General features: G+C 38.9%; 1 protein-coding gene across 1 annotated transcript in view; it reads left to right on the top strand.

Annotated features, from left to right (window-relative positions):
• Positions 1-23,438, top strand: part of PARD3 (par-3 family cell polarity regulator) — a 310,634-nt gene that overhangs the window by 45,126 nt on the left and 242,070 nt on the right. Inside the window, exon 5 of the mRNA XM_010184574.1 lies at positions 11,945-12,076. Within this exon, the coding sequence (XP_010182876.1) occupies positions 11,945-12,076 (132 nt within the window). The remainder of the gene's footprint in view (positions 1-11,944; positions 12,077-23,438) is intronic.

Raw genomic sequence — 23,438 nt, 5'->3', positions numbered from 1 at the left:
TGTGTGTGAGAGACACGTCTGTATTACCTAGTGACTCACAGCTTGACTTAATGCTGTCTCTTGCTTCCTTTAGCCGTTCTAATGAAAGAAGGAGAAATCTCATAGTAAAACTATCTTCTCAAAGGCCTGCAGTAATACCTGATTTGCAAGCTGTAATTTTGTTTGAATTGTGTTGGACTGTGCAGCTGAACAGATTGTATGCAGCTGAAGCGTATCATATGTGCTTTTTTCTACTGCAATAAAATATTTTTTGGTATTGTTGTTTTCTGAATAACTGTTAATTTGAATTACTTTCTTAATAATTCAGTACCAAATCCTATTAGCTTAACTAGTTGCCTTTAATAGGTGTGAGCTGCATTAATGAAAACCATGTTTCTTTCCCCTTAGATGTTTGTGTTACTGTATTGGAAGAATATAAATGCAACAACCAGATATATTGTGTCTTATAACGACTGTGAATTAATTATCCCATATATTTTTAGTGTGATTCTTTAAATTTGCATCTTCATTTGTGGTGAGGAATGCACATCGTTACAAACTAGTTACCTGTTTTGATCCAGCTTCTCTGAAAGACACAAAGCTCATCTAGTTAGCCTGCCTTGCTTAGTGCAGGGGTATACCATGGCTAACTGGCTTATAAAACATTTCCCACTGTGGCCTTTCTGAATTTGATTCATATATTGTTGCATCAGAGATAACAGCTTTGGTACAGCAGAAAGAAAATGTATGTAAGAAGGACAGCTCAAGGGAGAGTAATGAGAGAGAAAAACGATTGTGCATGGGCTTCTGTGCCTCACTTGCTCCTGGGTTCACTTACCTGGAGCAGAGCAAATGGCATGCAACGTGCTCTGTGGGGCAGATCAGCAACAGCAAACATGTAGCTGCTTATACTTGGCACATTGTTTTTGTAATTATTTTTTTTCTTCTTTTCCTCCCTTTACCATTTAGTCAGCAGCCAGATATGTTTGTTTTTAAATGGATTTGCACATATATATATTTTGAAGTTAAAAATAGCTATGCCTTGTAGGAATAATTATTTTTAGGATGTGCTTTCTTTCTACTTGGAAACCTAATCTTCTGGGGCTCTATAAACTGCAGAGGAAGAACTTGAAACCGTATGGGAGTGATCTGAGCCTTATCTAGTGTCAGATCCCTTACCTGTAAAGCATTGTTTCCCTCCATCTCTTCTTGCAGGTATTTTTACTCTTCCTATGGGTTGAGACTGATGAGTACAAATTTTCATATTGTTAGATTGTAGGGTTTTTTATTTGTGTGAAAAATGCAATGCCTTCTAATCCTTTAGGAGAAAAGCATGCACGCATTATATGAAAAGCTTCAACAATAATTGTATGTCAGTGTCAAAATCAGATTTAAAGTGAAAATTAGTTTCATTTAGCTTAGAGTCTTTTTAAACACAGCTTAGTGAAGTTTGCTTTATCACTGTCACCAAAGACACTGTGTTTTAGTTGATTTTAACTGTAATTCAGAGGATTGAAGGGCCCTGTATTAGAACTGTGTGTGTTAGTGTCATTTTATAGCCAGAGAGTCCGAACTGCAGAGTGTAAATCAATTGGATTGACTAGGGAAGGGTGTGGACTAAAAGACTGAGCATCATCCTGGGAACGAGAGACTGAAGTGTTGCTGGTCTTTCTTGGGAACCTTGGTCTCTGGTTGATGCTCCTGCAGAAGGGAGGTAGTGGGTACCAATATACAGTGTTGGTAAAGTGCTGTAATAGAACAGAATCAGCTAAGGAGAAATACAGGGTAAATGCAAGGACTTGGCATCTTTGTTATGGTAGGTTTTAAAGCCTGGCATAATTAATGCAGCTTTCTGCTGTCAAAGTAAAAATGCAATGTTTTAAACAGAATCTCTGAAAGATTCAGTAGCCTTGAATATTTCTTCACCCAGATTTATCTGAGCAGGGCTTTCCTCTTTTCAGTGAAACAGTTACAATTTTTGTCATTTCAGTTGTGGTTTCATGTAGGGAAGGGAGAGGAAGGGAGAATAAGAGAGAGTTACCCACAGATGATGAAACAGAGTTTAGTTTTAGTTTTAATGTTGTTATCGCAGAGATGTTAATGGAAATTCATGAAACAAAAGTTACATGAATCAGTTTGCTTTCTTTGCAATAGAAACTTTATTGCTGGCAGCTTGTCATGTGATGATGAAATAGTTTAGAGGAATTGTACCCAAACAGAGCACAATATAAAATAAACATAGTATGTGTTATTTTTGTCCTGAGTAGTGTGTAAAATTAATGACTTCCACAGACTCATGGAGCAGCTGAGGCTGGAAGGTACCTCTGGAGATTGTCTCGTCCAACCTTTCTGGTGAAAGCAGGGTCAGCTAGAGCAGGTTACTCAAGTCTGTGTCCAGTCAGGTTTTGAGTATCTGTATCTCCAAGGATGGAGGCTGCGCAACCTCTGTGGGCAACCTCTTCCAGCGTTACAGTAAGAAAGTTGTCTCTTATGTTTCAGTAGAATTACTTGTATTTCTTGACATGCCTGTTGCCTCTTGTGCTTTCACTGGATACCATGAAGAAGAGTATTTTAAAATACTTTCTTTAACAGAGCAGCTAGTGATTTTTTTAGTGCAATAAAAATTAAGATCTCTATGAAAGAATTCAACATTCCTGACTTTCAAAATGTGAAAACAAAGGCAGTATTTCTCAGCAGCAGCAGCAGGTTGGCAATGAGAGACATAAAATGAAGAATCATTGCCTAGTGTATGGAGAGGTAACAGCCATCGTGCATCGCTTGATGCTGTGCTATTGCAGAGTACTGTGTACACATGCAGGAGTCAACTCTTTGGATCCGAAAAGTCAGTCATGACCAGATGTGTTAAGAAGCAGGGAAAAGCCGACAACAAAACCAGCAAGTGTGAAGTGAAGGTGTGATTTTCTTCATCTCTTTTGTTGCTTTACCTCTTTTTGCTCCAAGTCATCCATTTGTGGAAGCCCAACTATCAAATTTCCTCTCTGTCCCCCAGAAGAGACAAATTATTAGTGCAAGACACTGGGGAGATCTGAGAGCTGGTAAGTTTGTTTTTTCAGTTCTGCTCTGTTGATCACTCTCAATCGTTGCTCTTCATCAGTAGCGTAGGAAGAATATGTCTCTTTCTGGCAGTGCTGTGCTGTCCCATCTCTCCGTGTGATGAGTGAGCAGTGCCTGGGTGAGCAATGCCTGGTCCAGAGGTAGGGGATACAGTCCTGCATCATGAGCTGGGAGTGCCAAGGAGGGTTTAGATGAGCAGGTTTCTTACTGGTGAGGAAAGAATGATGGAACATGCACAGGTCGTTTGTCTTTCCACTTCAGTAAATGTGGTGTGCAGCACCTCACTGTAAGAGATGGTGAAAGCTATACTGAAAACAGAAAGCTCTCAAGTACATGGTATAGAATAATTGAAGTTGTAACAAATGGCTGATTTTTCCTCTGCTATTCATCTAAGTGAATGTGTACTTTGCAAATTCCTATGTTTAAATGTTCATCTCTAGTTCTTTTAATGTTTTATGTTCTCGCAGCTCTCTCTGGGTTTGAGGATGAAAAGCTCTAGGCCTGAAAGAGTGGCTTGGTAAAAGATTGAATAATTTTTTAAAAAGGAAGAAAAAAGTTGGATGTTTAGGTTTAGTCATTTTTTTTAAGTTTAGAAACATAATGTTTTCATTGGCAGTAGTTGGATCTGGGTTTTGACTTGATTTCATCTATTTAGTTGTATCCCACAACCATGCATTTACAGTGTACACTTGCGGTTCAAGAGTTTGTGCAAATTCATGTATTGGTCTATCTTCTTTTCATACTATCAAAGTTGTTTATTGGTTCAAAGCAGGTTTGGATTTTGGCTGAATGTGTAGCTAGCAAGATTTAAAGTACAATCTGGGGTGCAGGCTTGTCCTTCCTTACAGTGTACAGACATGAGTCTGTGCAGTTTAAACAGTGATTATTTCAGCCTTTTTTGCTGTATTTTCAAATGAAATTAGGTCATCTTGTAATGAATACTAGTCACACAAGAAGACAAGGAAAGAAAACCAGGAAAGGTAGTTTCAGAATAAAATTCAGACCCAACATGAACTAATCTGTACAAAGTATGACTGGGAGGAGATAACAAGCTTTAATTAGTGGGGAAACTCAGCTCCAGTAAATACAGGATTTCAAATGAGGAAAACCTGGTCACCTCTGGCCTGAATTTGGGGCTGAAACAGATGTCACTTGGCCTGGTTTTGTTTCACCACCTGACAGAAAGGGGATGACCATTCTGTGCTACCACCCCGTTCATTGTCTCTTTACAAACGAGCTCTTCAGCTCCTGTATACAGATGCCCAAATGAAGAGCATTGCCTGCTGAGCACATGAAGTAATAAAAATTTGGATGAAAGCTAAAGCATAAGATGGAGAATGATGGGAAGCTGTTTAGTGTGAGAAAGGCTTGTAAATTAATAAACAAGCAGTCTGAATTGAGAGGATGCCCGTGAGACTGCAAGGAGCCTGAGGTGGCAGTGCTGCTGTAAGCTCAGATAAAAGCAAAACATGTTGCTGTACGCCACCTGTCTGGTACCTGTTTGGGCCTTTCTCTGGAGACCACAGGAGGGATTCTGGCCAGGGTCTGAAATGAATTTGCAGGTTGGATGAGGTGACGATGCTTTACCAGGACCCTTGCGAAGTGCCCTGTCTGAGTGGGTAAACACAGAGCAGGGCGGTGGGGGAAAAGGGCTGGCAGAGGGGAGGAGCAGCTGGCTCCTGCTTCCCTTTGCTCCCTATTACTATTTAATAGTAATATTCTATTTGAGAAATCCTATGTTCAGTACCTTTGAAATTACTTCATTATCAGCTTTTTTTCTCTCCTGCAATTTAATGTCTTGACTCTCCCACGGAATCAAGTGACAAGAGGTCGACATTAAAAATAAACCACCAACTTTAAAAATGCTATTTCATCTAAATCCAAATTGACAGAAAGCATTTTATAAATTTGGCTACAAAATGAAATATCTGGTAAAAATGGCAGGATTGTCCATAATCATGTTATTGTATTTAAGCAGATAGACGTACAGATACATATGTAGCTGGATATATGTGGAAACTCTTTAGAATCCTTTAGAGTAGGAGAAATTAGTCTTTAGTCAGAAATAGTAGAATGGGAAACTGATTTCATAGTATAATGTGTACAGGAGTCAGAACTGTGGCTTCATGGCATTTTAAGTTAACTGGTTCATTTATTTTTCTTTAAAATGAAACTGTGGAAAGCCATGCCTTTTTAGTTAAGAAGCTTACAGAAATGAAACCCAGCTTCTGAATTATAATTGCAGAATATCAACTGCTGTGTGGTATTGGAGTTGTTTTGCATTATCTTTTGTGAGGTTTTATTGTGAGATTAATAAGTAAAGAATGAATGGAAGAAGCAGCTTCTTTCCTGTTCCTCAGTCTAAGAAATAACAATATGCACTGACTGGTAGTTTCTGGCTGGGCATGTATACGTGCAGAGATCATGACATTTTTTATTTTTCTGTTGTAAACAAGAGAGATCAACAGAATGATTTGAATAGGCAGTCTCATGTTTTTAGCTTACTCTTAATTTAACTGATACTCTTTGACACTAAGTATCTACGTATAACACCACATGCACAGAAAATTGTCTGTTTATCATGGCCCCTAGTTATTGCTTTTTTTTAAGGTCAAGCCTTGCTTGTCCATCAAAGGATAACATGGAATATATGAATTAGAATTGGACAACTCTGGAAACTTCTGAGTGAAAGGTGATAGAACCTAAGCAGAACATCGGCTTTTTCAATTGCCTTTCTCCGTGTTGGCATCTAGTGAGCTGTTGTCGATGCATAATACTTTAGTTCCATTCATGGAGCTATAGAGAGGGTAATTTCTGAAGACGAGTCTTTCTGAAAACATCCAAATTACTACAGAGCAGTCATTCTTCTCATCTATTTTCATCATAAATAAGGCATGCAAGTTCTTTATTAGACTATTAGATTTGCATCTTCTACATCCTAAGACAGTCTTTACCAGGTGTTGGAAATGACCCATGTCCTCAGTCAGAGCTGAAAGCAGACACAGAGCTGTGATAATTCTTTAATATGGGAGTCATCTTTTACTTTACTCCTTGGAGAATGGCCTGAGATCAAAAGTTCCTGATGCTAGGTGACCAGAACTGATTCCTTCTCATATACATTAGGGGGCTGTGCTGTATCTGAATTATTGTAGCTTCTGGGGTCATGTTCTTCAATACATCTCAAAACCAGAGAGCTTTGAAACTAAACTGTAGAATGAGAAAATAATCTGAATCAACTGAGGGAGAAAGGAAGGTCATCCAAGCAGTAGTGTCAGAATCTTAAGATATACGGAAGTTTATAAAAAGCCACTTACTCAGGACTGGTACAGTTAGTTTTGAGGTAAACTGTTGAAATTTGGTACAACTTGTTAAAAAGCTGCTGATGAATGGAAAGATCAGTACCAAGTCTGATATCTGTGTAAAAAATTTTGGGTATTTTTTTAAGTGAATTTCTGTTTGTTCAATACAATTATTGGGTTAATTAATTACCCATATGTAATATATTCCCCTGTAAAATAGACATTAATTGTACAGCCTCCTTTTTTTTGGAGGAAAAGGGAATCCAGCTGGTCTTATCCCTCATTTATTTGTTTCAAGTTCAGTTAAAAAAACCACACACACAAAAAAAACCCACCAAACAAAAAAAACAACCCAGGAATCTCTTTACTAGACCTTCAGACAGCGTGGAAAAGGGATATATGTGTATATACTTGGCACTGCTGTGGCTGCACCTCGAATACTGTGTTCAGTTTTGGGCCCCTCACTGCAAGATGGACATTGAGACACTGGAGCTTGTCCAGAGAAGAGCAACGAAGCTGGTGAGGGGTCTGAAGAACAAGAATTATGAGGAGGGGCTGAGGGAGTTGGGATTGTTTAGTTTGGAGGAGGTTGAGGGGAGACCTTATTGCTCTCTACAACTGCCTGAAAGGAGGTTGTAGAAAGGTGGGTGTTGGTCTCTTCTTCCACGTAACTGGTGATAGAACAAGAGGAAATGGCTTCAAGTTGCGCCAGAGGAGATTTAGACTGGATATTAGGATAAAATTCTTTACTGAAGGAGGGGTCAAGCACTGGAACAGGCTGGCCAGGGGGGGGGGGGGGGCGCCCTCCCTGGCGGGGGGAGGTGGTGGAGTCACCATCCCTGGAGGTGTTCAAAAAGCGTGTGGATGTGGCACGTGGACATGGTTTAGTGGGCATGGTGGTGTTAGGTTGACAGTTGGACTTGATGATCTTAGAGATCCCTTCTGACCTTAACGATTCTGTGATTATTACGTTTGTAAACAGATACTTGCATCAGCCAGAGCAGTATTTCCATTAATTATATGGATGTTTTGTTAATTACAGCTTTTTAGAATCCTGCCCACGTGTGACACCAAACTGTCTATTTTCTAACATGGAGCATGTAAAGAAACAAAAGCACCTTTTATAGTGATTCAACAGCAATAGATACACTTGTAGTCACAAATTTGTGCACAGTCTGTCGAATGGAATTATAACCTCAAAAGATTAAATGAAGTGTCATCTCTCATCAACATGTTCAAATCTTATCTCAATCTGAGGCCATCACAGGGAATCAAATGCAAGCAAACAAGAAACCTTTCCCAAAGTTTGCAGGGTACAATAAAAAAGAATGAGTAGCAAAAAAAGTGAGTGCTCAAAATGGTCTCTCTTAGTGAGAGTCCTAAAGAAGAGATGAGTAATTTGCTGTAGAAATAATGAAAGCGAAAACTTGCGTTAAAATTTTTGGATCTTCTTCTAAAGAGTTGCTTTGAAGAGGTCTTCAGTCTGTTTTACTCCTGTTGTAGTGCTGTCTAGTATTAAAAAAACCCAAAACACTAAAGTTTCCCACACTTTGCCATTCAGCAGGTCAAACCAAAGGGGAAAACCCAACTCCTTCACTGTTTGGCAAGTGACATAGTGGCAAACGAGATACCAGGCATGGAACTGTCACCGTACGGTGTGGAGGACGTTCTGGGTGGGGTAGTGATGTGGGGAGTCTGTAGGGGCACAACTGTGGGTTAAAATCATGAGTGCGTTTATGCACTGACAGCCAGTGTTTGAAGTACACAGATCATACTAATGCTTCATTTCATCTACAAGCTGCAGAGTCTTTGATGAGGAGCTTGTTATATATTGGAATTCATCTGAAATTAAAAGTACAGCAAAATTGCTTCATTTTTTCTGTCACCTTTCACCCAACCCTCCAGCAAAGCCCCACAGGGACACCACACTGAACTAAATCTTAAGGTGTTAGATTATGTGTCCTCATTAAAACCACTGCAGTTAAGTGTAGTGGTAATATTGTGACTTGCCAGTTCTACCGTTGTATTGATCAATTTCCATTTCAAACATGATAAAGCTGACGTGGTCCCATGGTTCCCAAAGATGTCTGGGAAAGAAACTTTTAAAAAAAAACCCAGAGCTTTTAATTGTAACTGATGATGCACGTCAGCCCAGGTCCCAGCAGAGCTTACAGCTGCAGCTTCAGAAGAAATAAGAATTCCTTGCATGACCCTGATGGCTTCTATACCATGAAATCTTTTTCTTTATGGTATTGAAGTTAAAAACGACACATATCTTTTCCAGTCTGATGTTGGGAGCATGTGCGCTAATGCTAAATCACGCTGAATAGGAGTAAAACTCTCTAGGTTAACATTTGCTATTTAAAAAAACCCAAACAACCAAACTCATATACACACACGCACGCGCGCGCACACACACGCGCACACACACATATATATATATGTTAGTTTTTTAATAAATTTTTAAATTAATTCTTTTTTTTTTTTTTTAATTTTCACATAGCAAACAACATTGTATCTGGTTCAGTAAATCCTAATGCCCAAGCTGCAGTGATGTTTTTCACCTCCACATCTATAGTTCATCACTACTGCTATCTTTGCATTAGACCTGGCAGTAGCAGTGATGGAGAGCCCTGCACAGATGTGGTTCCAGGCAGCCAGCAGCATCGTAGGGTTTCATTGAGCAGCTGTCTACAAGGACCGTGTGTAGCAGTGTTGAAAGTGCTCCTGGTCTAGCTTAGTGCTTGCCCCAGTGCTGTCACCCATGGGGTACAGGGGTAGCTGTTTGCCAAAAAGCAATGACGAAGAAAGGAGTGGAGGACTTGTCTATGGCTTGTTGTTTTTCTAATCTTTCATTGTTTGGGTACCAGCAACGTGACTCTGTGTGATCGCAACACTGGTAACGTATTTTATCCCACTCTGATAACAGCATTATTTTGAGCCTCTGAGCAGCACTGACAAACAGAAGAAGTTACAGGAAGTACATCTCTCTACCTTTCCAGCTTTTACTTCTACTGTCAGAAAAGTTGCTGGGGGACTTTGATGCCTTCTGTATAAAATGAACTGGTTTAGGTCTTAGCAGGAAAAAGGCAATCTTCTACAGAAGTGGACTACACCAGAAATATTTCATTTGATAGGATGACTATATACTCTTCTGGTCAGCACAGATTAGTATTAGAATTGCAGAATTGTTGACATTAGTATAGATGCACTAAACAGCCTAATTTACCTCTTTTCACTTAGATAATTTAATTTATATTGTGGCATTTCAGACTTTTTACAGCATGAAGTTCCAATATAAACTCTAAGCAGTAAGACTGTCCTGCATGAGGCTTAGTGTTTGAATGATTGAAGGAAAACACATCTCTTGATGAACTCTTTTTACATCTTGTGCTCTTGCCAAAAACTCCTGTGGTAGTAGATGCTGTGTGGAGAGGGATTTTTGTGTAGCATAGATAAAATTGTCTTTTTAAAAAGTTTATATTGAAGGTTGTAAACATGAATCAATAAGAAATGAAATTATTTATAAACTACAGAAATACAGAAAACATGTCGTTATATAGGAAGAATTTTCTATTCACTCAGCCTAGGTGATGGTCTGTCAGTGAATTATTGTTAGATGACAATAACTCATGTGCCTACTGTATGGGGGTTTTTGTGCATAAAATGATCTTTCATTATTTCTTTGTCAGATTTTTTGTTGTTGTTGTTTTTATACCTTTCCACCACTTTGAACAAGAGAAATTGTTGCTTTGGCTTATAGGAACTGTGCCATCTCTGTCACCAGAAGAGAAGAATTGAATAAGAGAAACAACAGGAGAAAATCAATTTGTACACGCTGTTCCCTGGCTTTTATAGCCCTGCTAAGGCACAGTGGTACAAAGCAGCGACTGACTTCCACTGCCTCTTTCTATGCAAGCGGCTGAGCAAGTTTCTAGTTTGCTGTGTGGTTAACTACACTGCAAAAATGGATTTTCTTTAGTTGCTGAAAGATGTAAAGTTCTTACTCATTTGTGGCAGGGTAAACTAATTTATGATGGTGATTTGTTTGGCTGGTTACTTGTGCAGCCCTATTTTTACAAGGCTGTCTTGTGCTGGTTGAATTTAATCTTTAATGTCTTGAAATGGAAGACTTATTTTTACTACAGTCTCTTTCAAGAGAAGAAGTTGTCATCAATTAAAAAAGCTTAAGTTTGATATGTCTGGGAAGGCACAGCTCTCGCACAGGAAGCTTTTGAAAGCTGTGCTATGCATCACAGTTATACTGAGACCTGGATTTCTTGGCAAAACGTGTCATACGTTTATAAGAAACAATGTTGTGAAGGACAATTGTAAGGGAATTGATGCTGCAGTCCGTATTTTAGAATACTGGACTAACAGTGTGCCAGGCCAAAGAAATGTCAATACAGTAAATAGAGAAAGGAAATACTCATGCTGATGGAATGAAATATTGATTTAAGAAACGGTCAAAAATTTGCTGTGTGCTATAAATAATAATAAAAAATTTTTTAGCTGTGAATGTGCATTGATGTTTATTTTTTTTAGAGATTTTTGAGATTCCTAAAAGCGGCAGTATTTACAATCCTATTTTATTTGCTAATAAATGACTATAAGAAAAATAGACACTCTCTAAATTATGTGATTTGGCATGAGGATAGACAAACATTGACTGGAAAAAATACTCTGCTTCTGAAGGAAGGGTACTTATGGTATATTTATAATCCTTTTCTGAAAAGCTAAGCAGAATTTCGGTTCCATATATTATTTCAGTTGGAGGGAACTAACCTGTGTAAATTATCAGTAATTCATTGACGTTGGGCTGAGGGTAACTCCCATCGTTATGGATCTGCCTATGTTTTTATTGGCTTTTAGTGACCAGACTGGATGAGGACTAATCATCTTTAGAAGCTGAAGAATTTGTACAGCTTGTGGGAAAGATGTAAAGACAAATTCATCAATTAAAAAGAAAAAAGAATTTTGTTGGTCTCAATGGGATGAATGTATCTCTGTCAGCACAATCTCCATCTGCTGCTGTTTTACAAATGTGACTGTATTTGTATACCTTCAGGCTAACCAAGCAAAGCATTATGATGTGGAATAATAAATTCAAGTTTTGAACTCTGTAGCATGCTATTCTGGTCTAAAGAACAGTACCTGGAGTGGTGAGACAGCTTTGACTAAAATTGATTACATACAGAGACTGGGGAAAATTATACAGTGGCCTTAGCTGTCACTGGATGGACTGCTGTGTGGTGTATTTGCTTTCGGTGACAATGAAACTAAGGCGCATGGTGATATGAAAGCTTTGCTGAGTATGTACTTGGGAAGTCTGTACACTAGAGATTTGAGGTTGGACAAGAGAGGTAGTGAAGCACAAGTGGGTGCAGGAGCTGCAAACTTACTGAAGGCTTCGCTTGGGCCTCACTGGCGTGAAGGAAGGGGAGGTCTTGCAATCGCGTTGTCCTTGGGTCCAGCTGGACCTGCATCCTTTGTCAGTGTTCCCGTTGTACTCGTTTAATAACCAGCTGCATTGTTAATGTGCAAGGACTGGTTGTTTTTTATAAGACACTTTTTTGTTTCTTTTAAACTAGAAAGATGAAAACTACAGAAGCCTACCACGAGATACTAGTAGCTGGTCTAACCAGTTTCAGAGAGACAATGCTCGTTCATCGTTAAGTGCCAGTCATCCCATGGTGGACAAGTGGCTGGAGAGGCAAGAACAGGTAATATATATGTGCATATATATATATTACTTTATCAATCTAACCTTTGTGCTACTCCAAGCTATTACGAAGAAGTGTGTTCTTATGTGATATAGGCTATCTAAGCGTGATACAGGCACCAGCAGTGTGCTGACTGAATTTGTACGAGATTCCTTCTGCTTCCAAAAATCTGCATTAAGACTGCAATGGACAGCTGCAAATTATTTCATTTTTTAGTCATAAACACATCTAAATAGTGTGTGGAGTCCTGCTGTTCTTCACAACTGATACCAACAGTGTTATTTTAATTAGTGAGTATTATTTTGATAAACATTTTGCCATTGAAAGCTAATAATGTTACTGTAGAATAACTAAATGTGGGTCAGTTTTGGCATTGCACATTAAAATGCTTGTTATTCTTAACATTGTAAAATATATTAATTATAAATTTGAAGACAGTGTTATCATATTTATTTAGCGTATGTTTATACTGTTTTTGATCTTGGACTTTCTTGAGACACTAAGTAATTTCAACTTGTTATTTTTATTAATAAGGTGATAGTCACAGAGTTTTAAAGGTCTGAAATTAAAATTGTCTAGTAGTCACTTTATGTATTTGTATGTGTCTGAAATTTTCTGAGAAGTGTCTTCAAATGTGTAATGAAAATGCATCTTTACTATGGAGACTGGAATACAACAGGAAGCCCATGTATAAGATAGTGCATGTGTAGGATTATTATTTCATTTTTCCTCTTTATACAACGTGGCATGAAAGCATCAAGTTTTTGCATTGAACGTCAATGTACAAATGTTGTATTTTACAGCAACAGTGCATAAACCCAGAATTTGCTGTATACAGAGGAGCTTCAAAATGAAATTTGCCATTTGACACAACCCAGGCTTCTTAACACTGTGCCTTGTGAATGGAGGGGAAGGTTTAGAGTCCAAGACTGGGCTGATGTCCTAGGACTGGTCTCCCATCCCATTGTGATATTTGAAGTCCAGCATTGCCAAATCCTAGGAGATTCCAGACATTCTTTATTCAACTTCATTCTTAGTTAAAAAGGAGCTTAAGTAATATCACAGAGTATAAAAAAAGGAAACAAAAACCCCAAATGTGAGCCATTAACTATTTTGGTATCTTGTAATTAGCTGCAGATTCATTTAAAATAATATGTTTTATGGAAAAAACCTCTCTTTGGTCCTTGTATGTTTTCCTCTGCACATTTAATGATAGTGGTAGTTCAGTTACTATTTTCCTCTTAAAAGATGTAGAGTTAGGGTGGGTGAAGTTTAGGTAATGGCTCTCTGTATCTGCCTGTGTTGAAATGGAAAATCAGGGCCCAGACTTGAAGACATCTCCTGTGACGGTTCTGCTTGTTTGATGTTTTCAAGGCGCATTTCCATGCGTCATTAGATTTTCACCATGGCAGTTAATGAGACTGTTGTCTCAGCAAAATAAATTGGACTAGAAATCTTAATAGTGATCATATTCTAAAACGTTTGGTACATAAATATTTTAATATATGATGTTTTATGTTGAGTTTTGTGCTGATTTTGGTCTCTGAGCAGCCTAAGTAGTTCATTTTATTCAGCAATTAGGTAAATAATCAGGCAATAGTCCAGAAACATATTTGTTACCTGACTTAACTGGTTGAAGTCTGAAATTGTAAAAAACGTTTCTTCTGAGCAAGTTTACTGCTTTTTGTGTTGTTTGTTTGTGGTGGTGTTTTTTGAGAGAGAGAGAGAGAGAGAATTCATTCTTTGAATGTGTTAATGAATCTGCGTCTACCTGGAAGACCAGGGTCCTTTTGTGACTTCATATCAGCAGGATAATTAATTATACTGAAACCTGTTTAACAGGGTGTGCACAGGAGAAGAGAGCCTGTAGTGAGGGTGGGGTGCAGCACAGTCCTGCAGAGAGAGGAAGGGAAGGGTCTAGCAGGGGATGAGGAACTGCCAATAGAAATATTCTTCCACTCTTTTTGGGGTTTTAAACTCTAGTATCTCTTTCAGTATCCTCTGTGGGCTTTTTGTTTCCCACTGCTTAAGCCCTTCACTTCTGTGAAGAAGAAACTCAAGTGATGAGGTTGCTGTCTGGCATAATCAATTAATCTGGCAGCTTCCAGTCCTGCTCCTGTGTGCTCGACAGACCTGGGGAGGGGCTGGAGTGGTCTGCACACCCTGCCAGTACGGGCATGAAAAGCAGCAGACAGGAGGTTTGGCACCGAGGGTAAGGCAGTGACAGTGCCAAGAAACGTCCAGGGCAGAACTCGGAGATACCAGGGGTAGGAATAGTCCTGGTCTAATCTGCCAGGACTGCCTTGTGGCAGTAAATATTAGGGTTATCTTGCAGACTCCAGAGGCTTCTTGTTGGAGAATGGCTCTTCTGGCTTGAATTGAGTTGCTTCTCGTGAAGCTTGCCTCATCTCTTCCTTTTGAATATGAGGAGAAAAAAAATCCAGGATGATCTTTCTCAGCTTCCAACATACATGAACGTTCGCTGGAATTGCACTTTGAGGAGTGAAGGTGTGATGTGCCAAAGAAGTGCAACTATTTTTGTGGGGACAACCCCTCATTTCCCATGAGCAGGACTATGGAGCACCCTGTGATTCTGCAGCACCACAGCCGTCTCTGCAGATGAAACTGCAGGAGACCTCTCTAGGAAATCATTATAGGCTGCTCTAGCAGTGACTAATAAGGGTACAGAATTAGATATGTTCTAGCAGTTGTTAAAGAAATAGTTCTGTAAACTTGTCTCGGTTTTAGCACCTTAAGATTGAGGAATGCATGAAGCCTGTTAAAATTCCTGGAAGTAATTGCTTTTGCTTCTATCTATTGTGCTTTACTAGGGCCCTTCTAAATTAGAGTGATACATCAAAGAAATGGAAAAGATTAATTCTGCTTTCTGAGTCCTTTAAGATACTGTGGTTAACTATATCTACCTAAGGATTGTTCCCAGTTTAGTTTCAGAGCCCTCTGGTTGTCTACAGGGCAAATGGTCCTTGTATTTCCCAGAAAGTTTTGGTATTTCTCAAGCCTATGAAGTTACATGAAACCATCTGTACCAAAGAATCATTTCACTGCTATAAAGCTAAAAATCCAAATACAATTTCAGAATACTGTTAAAAAGTTAAGGATTCTATTTTTTACTCTTTCCCTCAATGATTTCCTTAATTCTTTCGTACAGGTTGTCAAGTACTAGGAAGAAAATTTTCAGTCTTTAATTTAATTCTGCAGTATCTTAAAAAAGCAAAACTTGCCCTTCACCCTGCCCTCCACAGCACTTTCTTTTCTACCCACAGCAACCAAACTTTGAGAAATAGTTGAAAAATCTTATGTTCTCTGAAATTTATTCATATATATGGTAATGCCACCTTTATTTCAGAAATCTTTTTTCCCCTCAGTTCACCTCAAGATTTACTCAGGGCCTGATCAAATCTGGACTCATGCTGTTTCATACCATGGAGACATGAAAAGGGAATGTATGAAAGAGTTAAACTTCTCACTCATTCTTTAAGTTTAAGTACACATAAAGCTTCTCTTGGGTGGTCATTTTAGTTTCATTAATCAAATATTGAAACCGGCAGCAGTCAAGACACCTTGAACTGAAATAGTATATTCTTTGCTTTGCTAGCGAGGCCTGTTTTGCTGGGAAGAGGTGTCAGAGCAGCGGGAGAGGGAAATTCTACAACTGCCCTGCGTGATTATGAAGCAGTCGATCAGATTTGCAAATACAGAGAGACCAACTCAATTAAAATTTTAAGTATATATACATAACTAATGGATATATATCTGCATTTTTCAGTGCATGAAAGCAAGGTAGGAGATGAGAGTAAAATTTCCTGGTTATTACTAAAGAACAGGTATGAGTCCTAAAATCCCGGTAGCTTTCTAATATCTAGCAAAAAACAGAGATTAAAGCAACTCAGATGTATTCTGAAAGAGAAGTTGGTTACCACCGCTGTCTCCTTAAGCAGAAATGTGCTGTGTGGAACACTGCCCCTCAGTTATTCTTGTTGATGACATCTGTCCATAGTAATCTGGTATGGTTTCTCTGGTTCCTTTTTCAGTGAGATCATACGTGCAAGTAGCATATGGTCTTACATCTCCAGCTGTAGAGTACGTAGAGTACTTGTCTTCAGCTTGTATTTTCAGCAAATAAGGCCTGCTTTAAATATGATTGAATATACTGTCTTGAAGTATTTGGATGCTCTAAATTAGTGCATTTCAGCACTGTTAGTTGAAAAAAAAAATCAGAGCTTCAAAAGTAGGTTGATGAATTAAAACCACTAATTTCCTGTGAATTCTCATACTCCAGCTTACCCATGTTGTCAAATTTTTCATTTAACAACAAAAACCATGCTTCTATTTTGTGCCTTAACGTAAGAATAGAAGACAGAAATTCAGCTTATTTATTTTGTTGATTCTAAATGTTTCATACTGGTGTAGCTGATGTATATATATATATTTTTATTTTCACTAGTTTACCTCTTTTGTGTTTCTCCTTGTTTGGCTTTTGTTTCTGGGTTTTATCATGACTAACTACAGTGCAAAGTTCTGCAACTTCTGTGTTTCATGGCCTAGAGATGGGGAAGCTTAGGGATTGGAGGCTCTTCTTATCTGAAACTCCTCACATGTAGAAGTTGAAACTGCAGTAAAAATTGTCATTAGTAAGGAGTTGTGCTTTAGGATTTGGAAAAAGAATTAGCTGGGCTTCAGTTGGAGTAATCATTCATTATTCTGTGTAACACCAAGATAGAGTCTCATTGCTTTCCTCCCTGAGTACAAGCTCTTTATAATTTGTCATGATAACAACCTTAATGAATGTAGAACCATGACAGCATATAGATGATAAAATACAACAATGGTTTTAAAACTTGTCATTTTCCTTCCAAAGAATTTCTACCACAAAGATATGCATATGTTGAAAGCTGTAGGCCTAGTACAGAGGCCTGTATCTTTCTTGGGGGTTCTTCAGTGGCTGGTCCTGTGCAAAAGGCAGGAGGTGTATGAGTGTAGGCAGGAGGCTGTCCAGGGATTGTGAAACCAGGCGGGACTACTCTGAGGCTGATCGTGAGAGAAAAAAATGTTACCAACCCGTGAACAGTGCCATGGCTCATGCAGTCTGGAGGTGAAGCTATGAGATGTGGCCAAGAGAGGCACGGCTTGGCATCTGACTTAGTATTAAATGATTAGCCATAGCTATAACTATGGACAGGTAGAAGCAGTGACCAGTGCATTCACTTAAGGTAAGGTAGAGGATTCACTTAAGGTTTATGTTAGTCCAAGAGCTGATCAGAAGACCTCAAGGTGCCCTTGCAAGAGTGCTAAGTCTTTCCAGTCCCATATCCACTTGCAGATTCATCTCTTTTTTGAGATGGGGCTTCTTGGCCATGTGGTCACACTGGCTTCCACCTAATGGGGTTGTCAACACCCCAACCGCTACAGCTGCTTCTTCTTGCTTTTGTACTTTGAAGAAGGTGAAAATTTGATTTGACCCAAGAATATTTCTCTTAGCTGTTTCTGCTACAGGTTATTGAATATTGACTTGCTCTCTTTATTTCAGGATATTGGCAAGATGTTAACTCCTTCAGCTCAGAAACTCAAATGCTCAAATGAAATGTAAGCTATAAAGTACTGGCTTGACCCTTCAGTCAGCAGGGAGAGGCAGTAACATCTCTTTAACTGTGCTACAGTTACAATCTCTGTAACTGCCCTCTGTAATGGCAGTGTTTGCATCTAGCTCTGAGCCAACCAGGTGCTCCATCTGGTTGCCAGAAGAGCACTTTAATGCCTTGGGGCCAGGTGTAGTAAAATTTTTATTTCTTTTCTTTTTCTTTGACTAATCACCCCTTTGGAACATTTTTTTATGTATAATATGGTCAAAATTATTAAATAAATTCTAGTAGCCTTTGACTTTCCATAGGAGTGTCACGGTATTGGGCATCACTGATCTGCGCATGACCACAATTAAGTGATTATTCTGTAGACTTGTTTCAGTGTTTTCCCTGTGTTGCATTTATTATTTTTACATTAGAAAAAAGTATTGGGCATAGTGAGCTCCTAAATGAACAATCTGTATTTAGGTGTGAGTACCTACATAAAAGTATGCAAACTCCTGTTTTGTGGTACTGGAGTCTAGATCTGCCTCGAGTCAAGGCAGCTGCGTTACTTCCAGGCTGGACCTTGCTGAGCTGCTTCCAGCAGCTGAAGCTCTGGTGATGGTGAGGTGCCCAGTTCCCACAGACACATCTTGGTCTGGGAGTCTTGCAGTAGCTGGTTCTGTATCATCTATCAGAATCTTTAAAAGGGACATGGGAGGGTACAACAAGCTCATATGTAGTGTTCTCTGTTTCTGTATTTATGATTTCTGCTTCTAATGTTAAAATTTTTTACCACATTTTTCTGTTGGGAGAATCAAAATCACAGGCCTTTTCTAGGTTTAAATCTGACTTTGAACCTAACTGGCTTCAGATTCAGATTTCTAAATCTAAACTTAATTTCCATATTTAAAAACCATTTGAGTTTTAGGTCCTAACTTGATTAATTTCTGATTGTTGTGTAGACTCTAATTTCTAACCCCTGGAAGAGGTGTCATGTCTTCTGAATTCAGAAGAATCTCTGTATTCTTCTGTTATAAAGCTTAGCTATATTTTATTAAATAATGTCTGTGTATAACCACGGAAACAGAGAAGAAACCTTGAAGAGAAAGATTTCTCTTTATGCTGAATGCTTCAGGACATACAGAGAGAGAGTCAAATTTCAAACTACAGTATGTATTATTTTTAAGAAAATATTAACATGAAATTTAGAAGTCTGTGCACTTTTATGCAAGATGGACATCCAAGGATATGATCGTAATTGTATATTTTGGAAAGAGATTTTTCATGTTACTTGTCTTTGTTCGAGTCACGAATGGATTTGAAGTTGTTTTTCAGTGCTGAGGGTTTCAGTTTATGAGGTAGGAGGTTGGAATAAACAGCTTTATTGCTTGGGGACAGCTGTAGTGATGACGCTTTTATAAGCAATGTTTCATGCTGGCATCTATCTTGTTCTTCTTTGAAAAATAATCTGTCATTTCATACTGTGTATTAAAAAGGTGAGACAGTTTGGGGGCTGCAGTCTACTTTTAGTTATATGCTGCTGTGTAGATATGAATTCAGTGGCAGAATGTAGCTTTATGTATGTCCACAACTGGGTGGGGGGGAAGTGAAACCAAAACCAGAAAAGGCAATTTTACAAAAATACTCATGGGTTTTAATTATTATAGAAAAAGACATGCGTCACATTCAGGTGTATATCCTTGCACTCAAACACTCTCATACTCACAGATGTATGGACATGTACACGTACAGAGGCAGATGGACTGGGCTGAAATTTAAAGAGTCCTACAACAGCCCAGGCTGAAAGAGACCTGGTCATCTGGTCCAACCTTCTGTGGGAAAGAGACTGCCTAGCACCCTGCCCTCTCCCATCCTGAAAACCTACAGCAATGGGGACTCTACCATGTCTCTGGGGAGATTGTTTCAGTCATTGCTTATTCTCATTATAAAAAAACCTAATTCTTTCTTATTTCAAGATATAATCTCCCCTGGTGCAACTTGTACCAGTAGCCCATAGTCTTCTTCGTACGGCTCCTTGTGAAGAGAGAGCCTCCATCCTCTTTGTAGCCACCCTTTAAGTACTGTAATAGTGCGATGAGGTCATAAAATCATAGAAGCACAGAATGGTTTGGTTTGGAAGGGACCTTAAAGCTCATCCAGTCCAAGCCCTGCCATGGGCAGGGACACCTCCCACCAGACCAGGTTGCTCAAAGCCCTGTCCAACCTGGCCTTGAACACTTCCAGGGAGGGGGCATCCACAGCTTCCCTGGCCAACCTGTTCCAGTGTCTCACCACCCTCACAGTAAAGAATTTCTTCCTAATGTCTAGTCTAAATCTACTCTCTTCCAGTTTAAAACTATTCCTCCTTTTTCTATCGCTACCTGCCCTTGTAAAAAGTCCCTCCCCAGCTTTCCTGTACAACCCCTTCAGGAACTGCAGTAAAGTCCCCCGGAGCCTTCTCTTCTCTGGGCTTAATAGCCCCAACTCTGTCTGTCCTCATAGAGGGGAGCCTTTTCTTCTCCAGGGAGAAAATACCTAACTCCTTCAGTCTTTCCTCAGAAGGCAGGTTCTTCAACCCTTGAATCATCTTCATGGCCCTCCTTTGGGCCCTCTCCAGTCTGTCTGTGTCTTTCATGAATTGTGGTCACCACAACTGGACACAGTACTCCAGGTGCAGCCTGAGTAGAGTGAGATGATCGCAACTCTGTCTCTGCTACTATCTGCTAGAAGAACTACTCTGTTCTGCAGAAGCTTTCTGAAGAGTGTTGGCACATAGGAATGGCATTTTCAGACTTGCTAGTAGCCATACACTGTTTTCCTGCCCTTCTGGACCAAACTATTTAAATAATCTTGTTGTTATGGTAGTTAATGGTAATAAATCTATGATACCAGGGATATAAGTAATACTCTTTCAAATTACATGGAGATGCTGTAAGAAGCTTTAAATAAATAATTGCTGTTAGTTTTCTGACTATTTTCTAAATATGTTGCAGAACAGTATTTCTGGTTTTTTTGACAGCTGTCTGCCCATGAGAGCAGGTCAGATAAGGGCATCTGAAAATCCCTTACTGGGCCTTGAGAAGTGTTTCATCTAAAGGATGTCTCAGGTCTTCTTTTTCATCTTTTAAGAACTTGTTTTCTTTCTTCGTGCTGTGAAAGAGGTTCATCTTCTCATAAGCTTACTTTTCAGTCCAGGCATACATAATGTGTCCCAACTAGTTGTTTATAATTGAAGCGCTCTTGCTATTTTCATAATGTGCTTGTTGCTGCTACCGTGCTGTGTCCTCAAAAGCCCCAGTGGGAATGTGTGATGAGTTAGAACCATGCAGCCCTGCTCCAGGTGGTGACGGCTGCGCGTGTCCCGGGGGCTCCATGCAGCGCTGCCCGCAGGGGTGAGAGCGCGGGGACAAAGTGGCCCCGTGATGGCAGAGCGAGCAATACTGAGCAGGAGCCGCAATTACAGCCTGCCAAAGTAATGCAGAAGTGAAATACATTAGTAAAATTAAAATTTGTCCTCATTCCCTTGGTGGGTAATACAGCTAATGAAAATAGATCTAACCAAATTAAGATAATTTATTTCATTAGTTTACAGCACTGTAAAACTTTTCAGGGCAGTATAGCCCTTCTGTAGAAACCTCAAATAGATGCAGTTCCACTATTCACTTCAAAGACCACAAAGGTTAAAAGTTTTAAGTGTATTAAAGCAATTCTGTTAATTGTGTCTATAGAGGATTCTTCCTCACCCTTGGTGAAGTATTCTTAATTTAAAATTCACATTATCCACATTCTGCATTCTAGCCTTTTAACCAAAGTGTAAATATGTAAGCGATTACTTGTATCTTCGAGGCTTAAAAAGAAATTCTGCATTTTTGTTTCAGAAGGTGCTACTGGTAGTACAGGGTATTGCTGTGTTGCCCTTTTCTGCTTCCGTTTTGTGGTGGTCTCATTTTCTCTGCTCTTCCTTTCTCTTTCTGCATACCTGCTTTGTGTTTTACAATACAGATTTCTACAGGACAACAACCAATTTCTGGGAAAGAGCAAGATAAAGTCTCTAAGCTCCAGCTCCCCAAATTCTGTCTCTGTTTTATTTTATGGAGTCTTGATGATGACCTTTTTTATATTCTATCAAAGAGACACCATTCAAAACCTGGAAGTTATCCCAAATACTGTCCCCCCCCTGCCATGTTCCTTTTAAATTATAAGAAAACCCAAGATTGAGAATTTGCTTGGTTTTGTTGTCAAGCCAAACTTCTATAATTCTGCATTAGAAGTCAGTCTGGCCTTAGGTTAAGCTTAATTTTCAGTTAACTTAATTTGAATTTTAGAGTTTGCTTGAATTGAAATAGAAAAATAAATGCCTTTTTTAATAGTCTGATTTTCTTCTGGGTACATTTTTTTTCTTCTAAATGGCTAATGTTGTTTATGTAAAATAAATATTCATATTGTTAATTTGTAGTGGAAGTTGTAGTCCTTCCTGCAATAAAATAGAACACCTTAGCTGGACAGGAACATGGATGTGAGGGCTCTTTCTTCTTCTTGCTGTAGTTTTTAGGTGGGATTCAGGTAAGTCACTGCTGAGTCATGCAAGTCAGTTAATTCCAAACAGAACACGAGAAACATCAGAGTGGTTATTTTGGACATGGGAAAGTGACAGATCTTACCTCAATGGGAAACTCATCTTTAACTGATTTATTGAATAAGAGCAGGATGTTTTTTATGTTTTTTTTCTTTCTATGAATTATTAATTATGAAGAAGATGCTTTCATAAAAAGGCCAAGTTCGTCCTGTCTGTTGTGGAAGTTATCATTATTTCATCTTCCATTGCTGGAAATAGGAAAGGTGCTTATTCTTTAAAATCTTGCGTGGACAGGTCACTTCAACGACATGGTTGCACTTTGCTGTAAAGGGGAGTGATACCCTGTAACTTGGTATTAATAATTGACTTATGTGGAAGTAATTTGGGTTTTTGTTTTATTTTGGGTTTTAAATTTAATCTTGATTTTATTGCTTAAGTACGAGCTTTTCATTATTGAATGTAGTACTCAGGCTGTATTAAGTGGTTACTGTAATTTATAGGATACTTTGAGAAATGTCATGATTCCTCATGAAGTGACACAGCAAGATTTAATGAGTGCAGCAACTGAGTGAATGGAATTACGTAATATGACCTGGTTGTTGCGATATACCATAAGATTATAATTTATTTCATCAGTATGACTGGAAGAGAAAAGAAGATAATAGACCAGCCCTGCCAATTCATTCACTGACTGATTTGGAAATAAGCCCATTCTGAATTTATCTCGAAACTACTTGGAGTGGCATATGAAATGGTCAATGTAAATAGTTTCCAGGGCTGGGGAGGGAGTGAGCAGAGAGAAGAGCAATTCGATTCGATAGGAAGTCAGGATGTACAAAAGACTTGTTTACTTTTGTATGTCACATGCAGAACAGGAGAAACCACAATCCCTCTCTTCTATTTTCAAAATTTTCTTTCATTTGATCTGATTTAATAAATAATTAAAAAGTATTTTGATAAGACCCAGCAATTAACTGCCAGCTGCTTTGTGGCACTGATGGGGCTTTTGCTGAATCCCTGTGCCAAAGAAGGAAAACTGATTTGTAACTGGTGCAGTTACTCTGGTTGAGGTGGGTTCCGTACTCCGGATACACAGAATTAAAACAAATACAGCACAACTAATATTTCCTTGAGGAAGCAATTGATTGGTAACATGTGAAGCACTAAAAATATTAATGAAGACTTTTTGTAATGCACTGCT

This window comes from Mesitornis unicolor, unplaced genomic scaffold (genome assembly GCF_000695765.1).
Source record: "Mesitornis unicolor isolate BGI_N332 unplaced genomic scaffold, ASM69576v1 scaffold2165, whole genome shotgun sequence".
Classification (NCBI taxonomy): domain Eukaryota; kingdom Metazoa; phylum Chordata; class Aves; order Mesitornithiformes; family Mesitornithidae; genus Mesitornis; species Mesitornis unicolor.
This window is presented reverse-complemented; position numbering and strand designations above follow the sequence as displayed.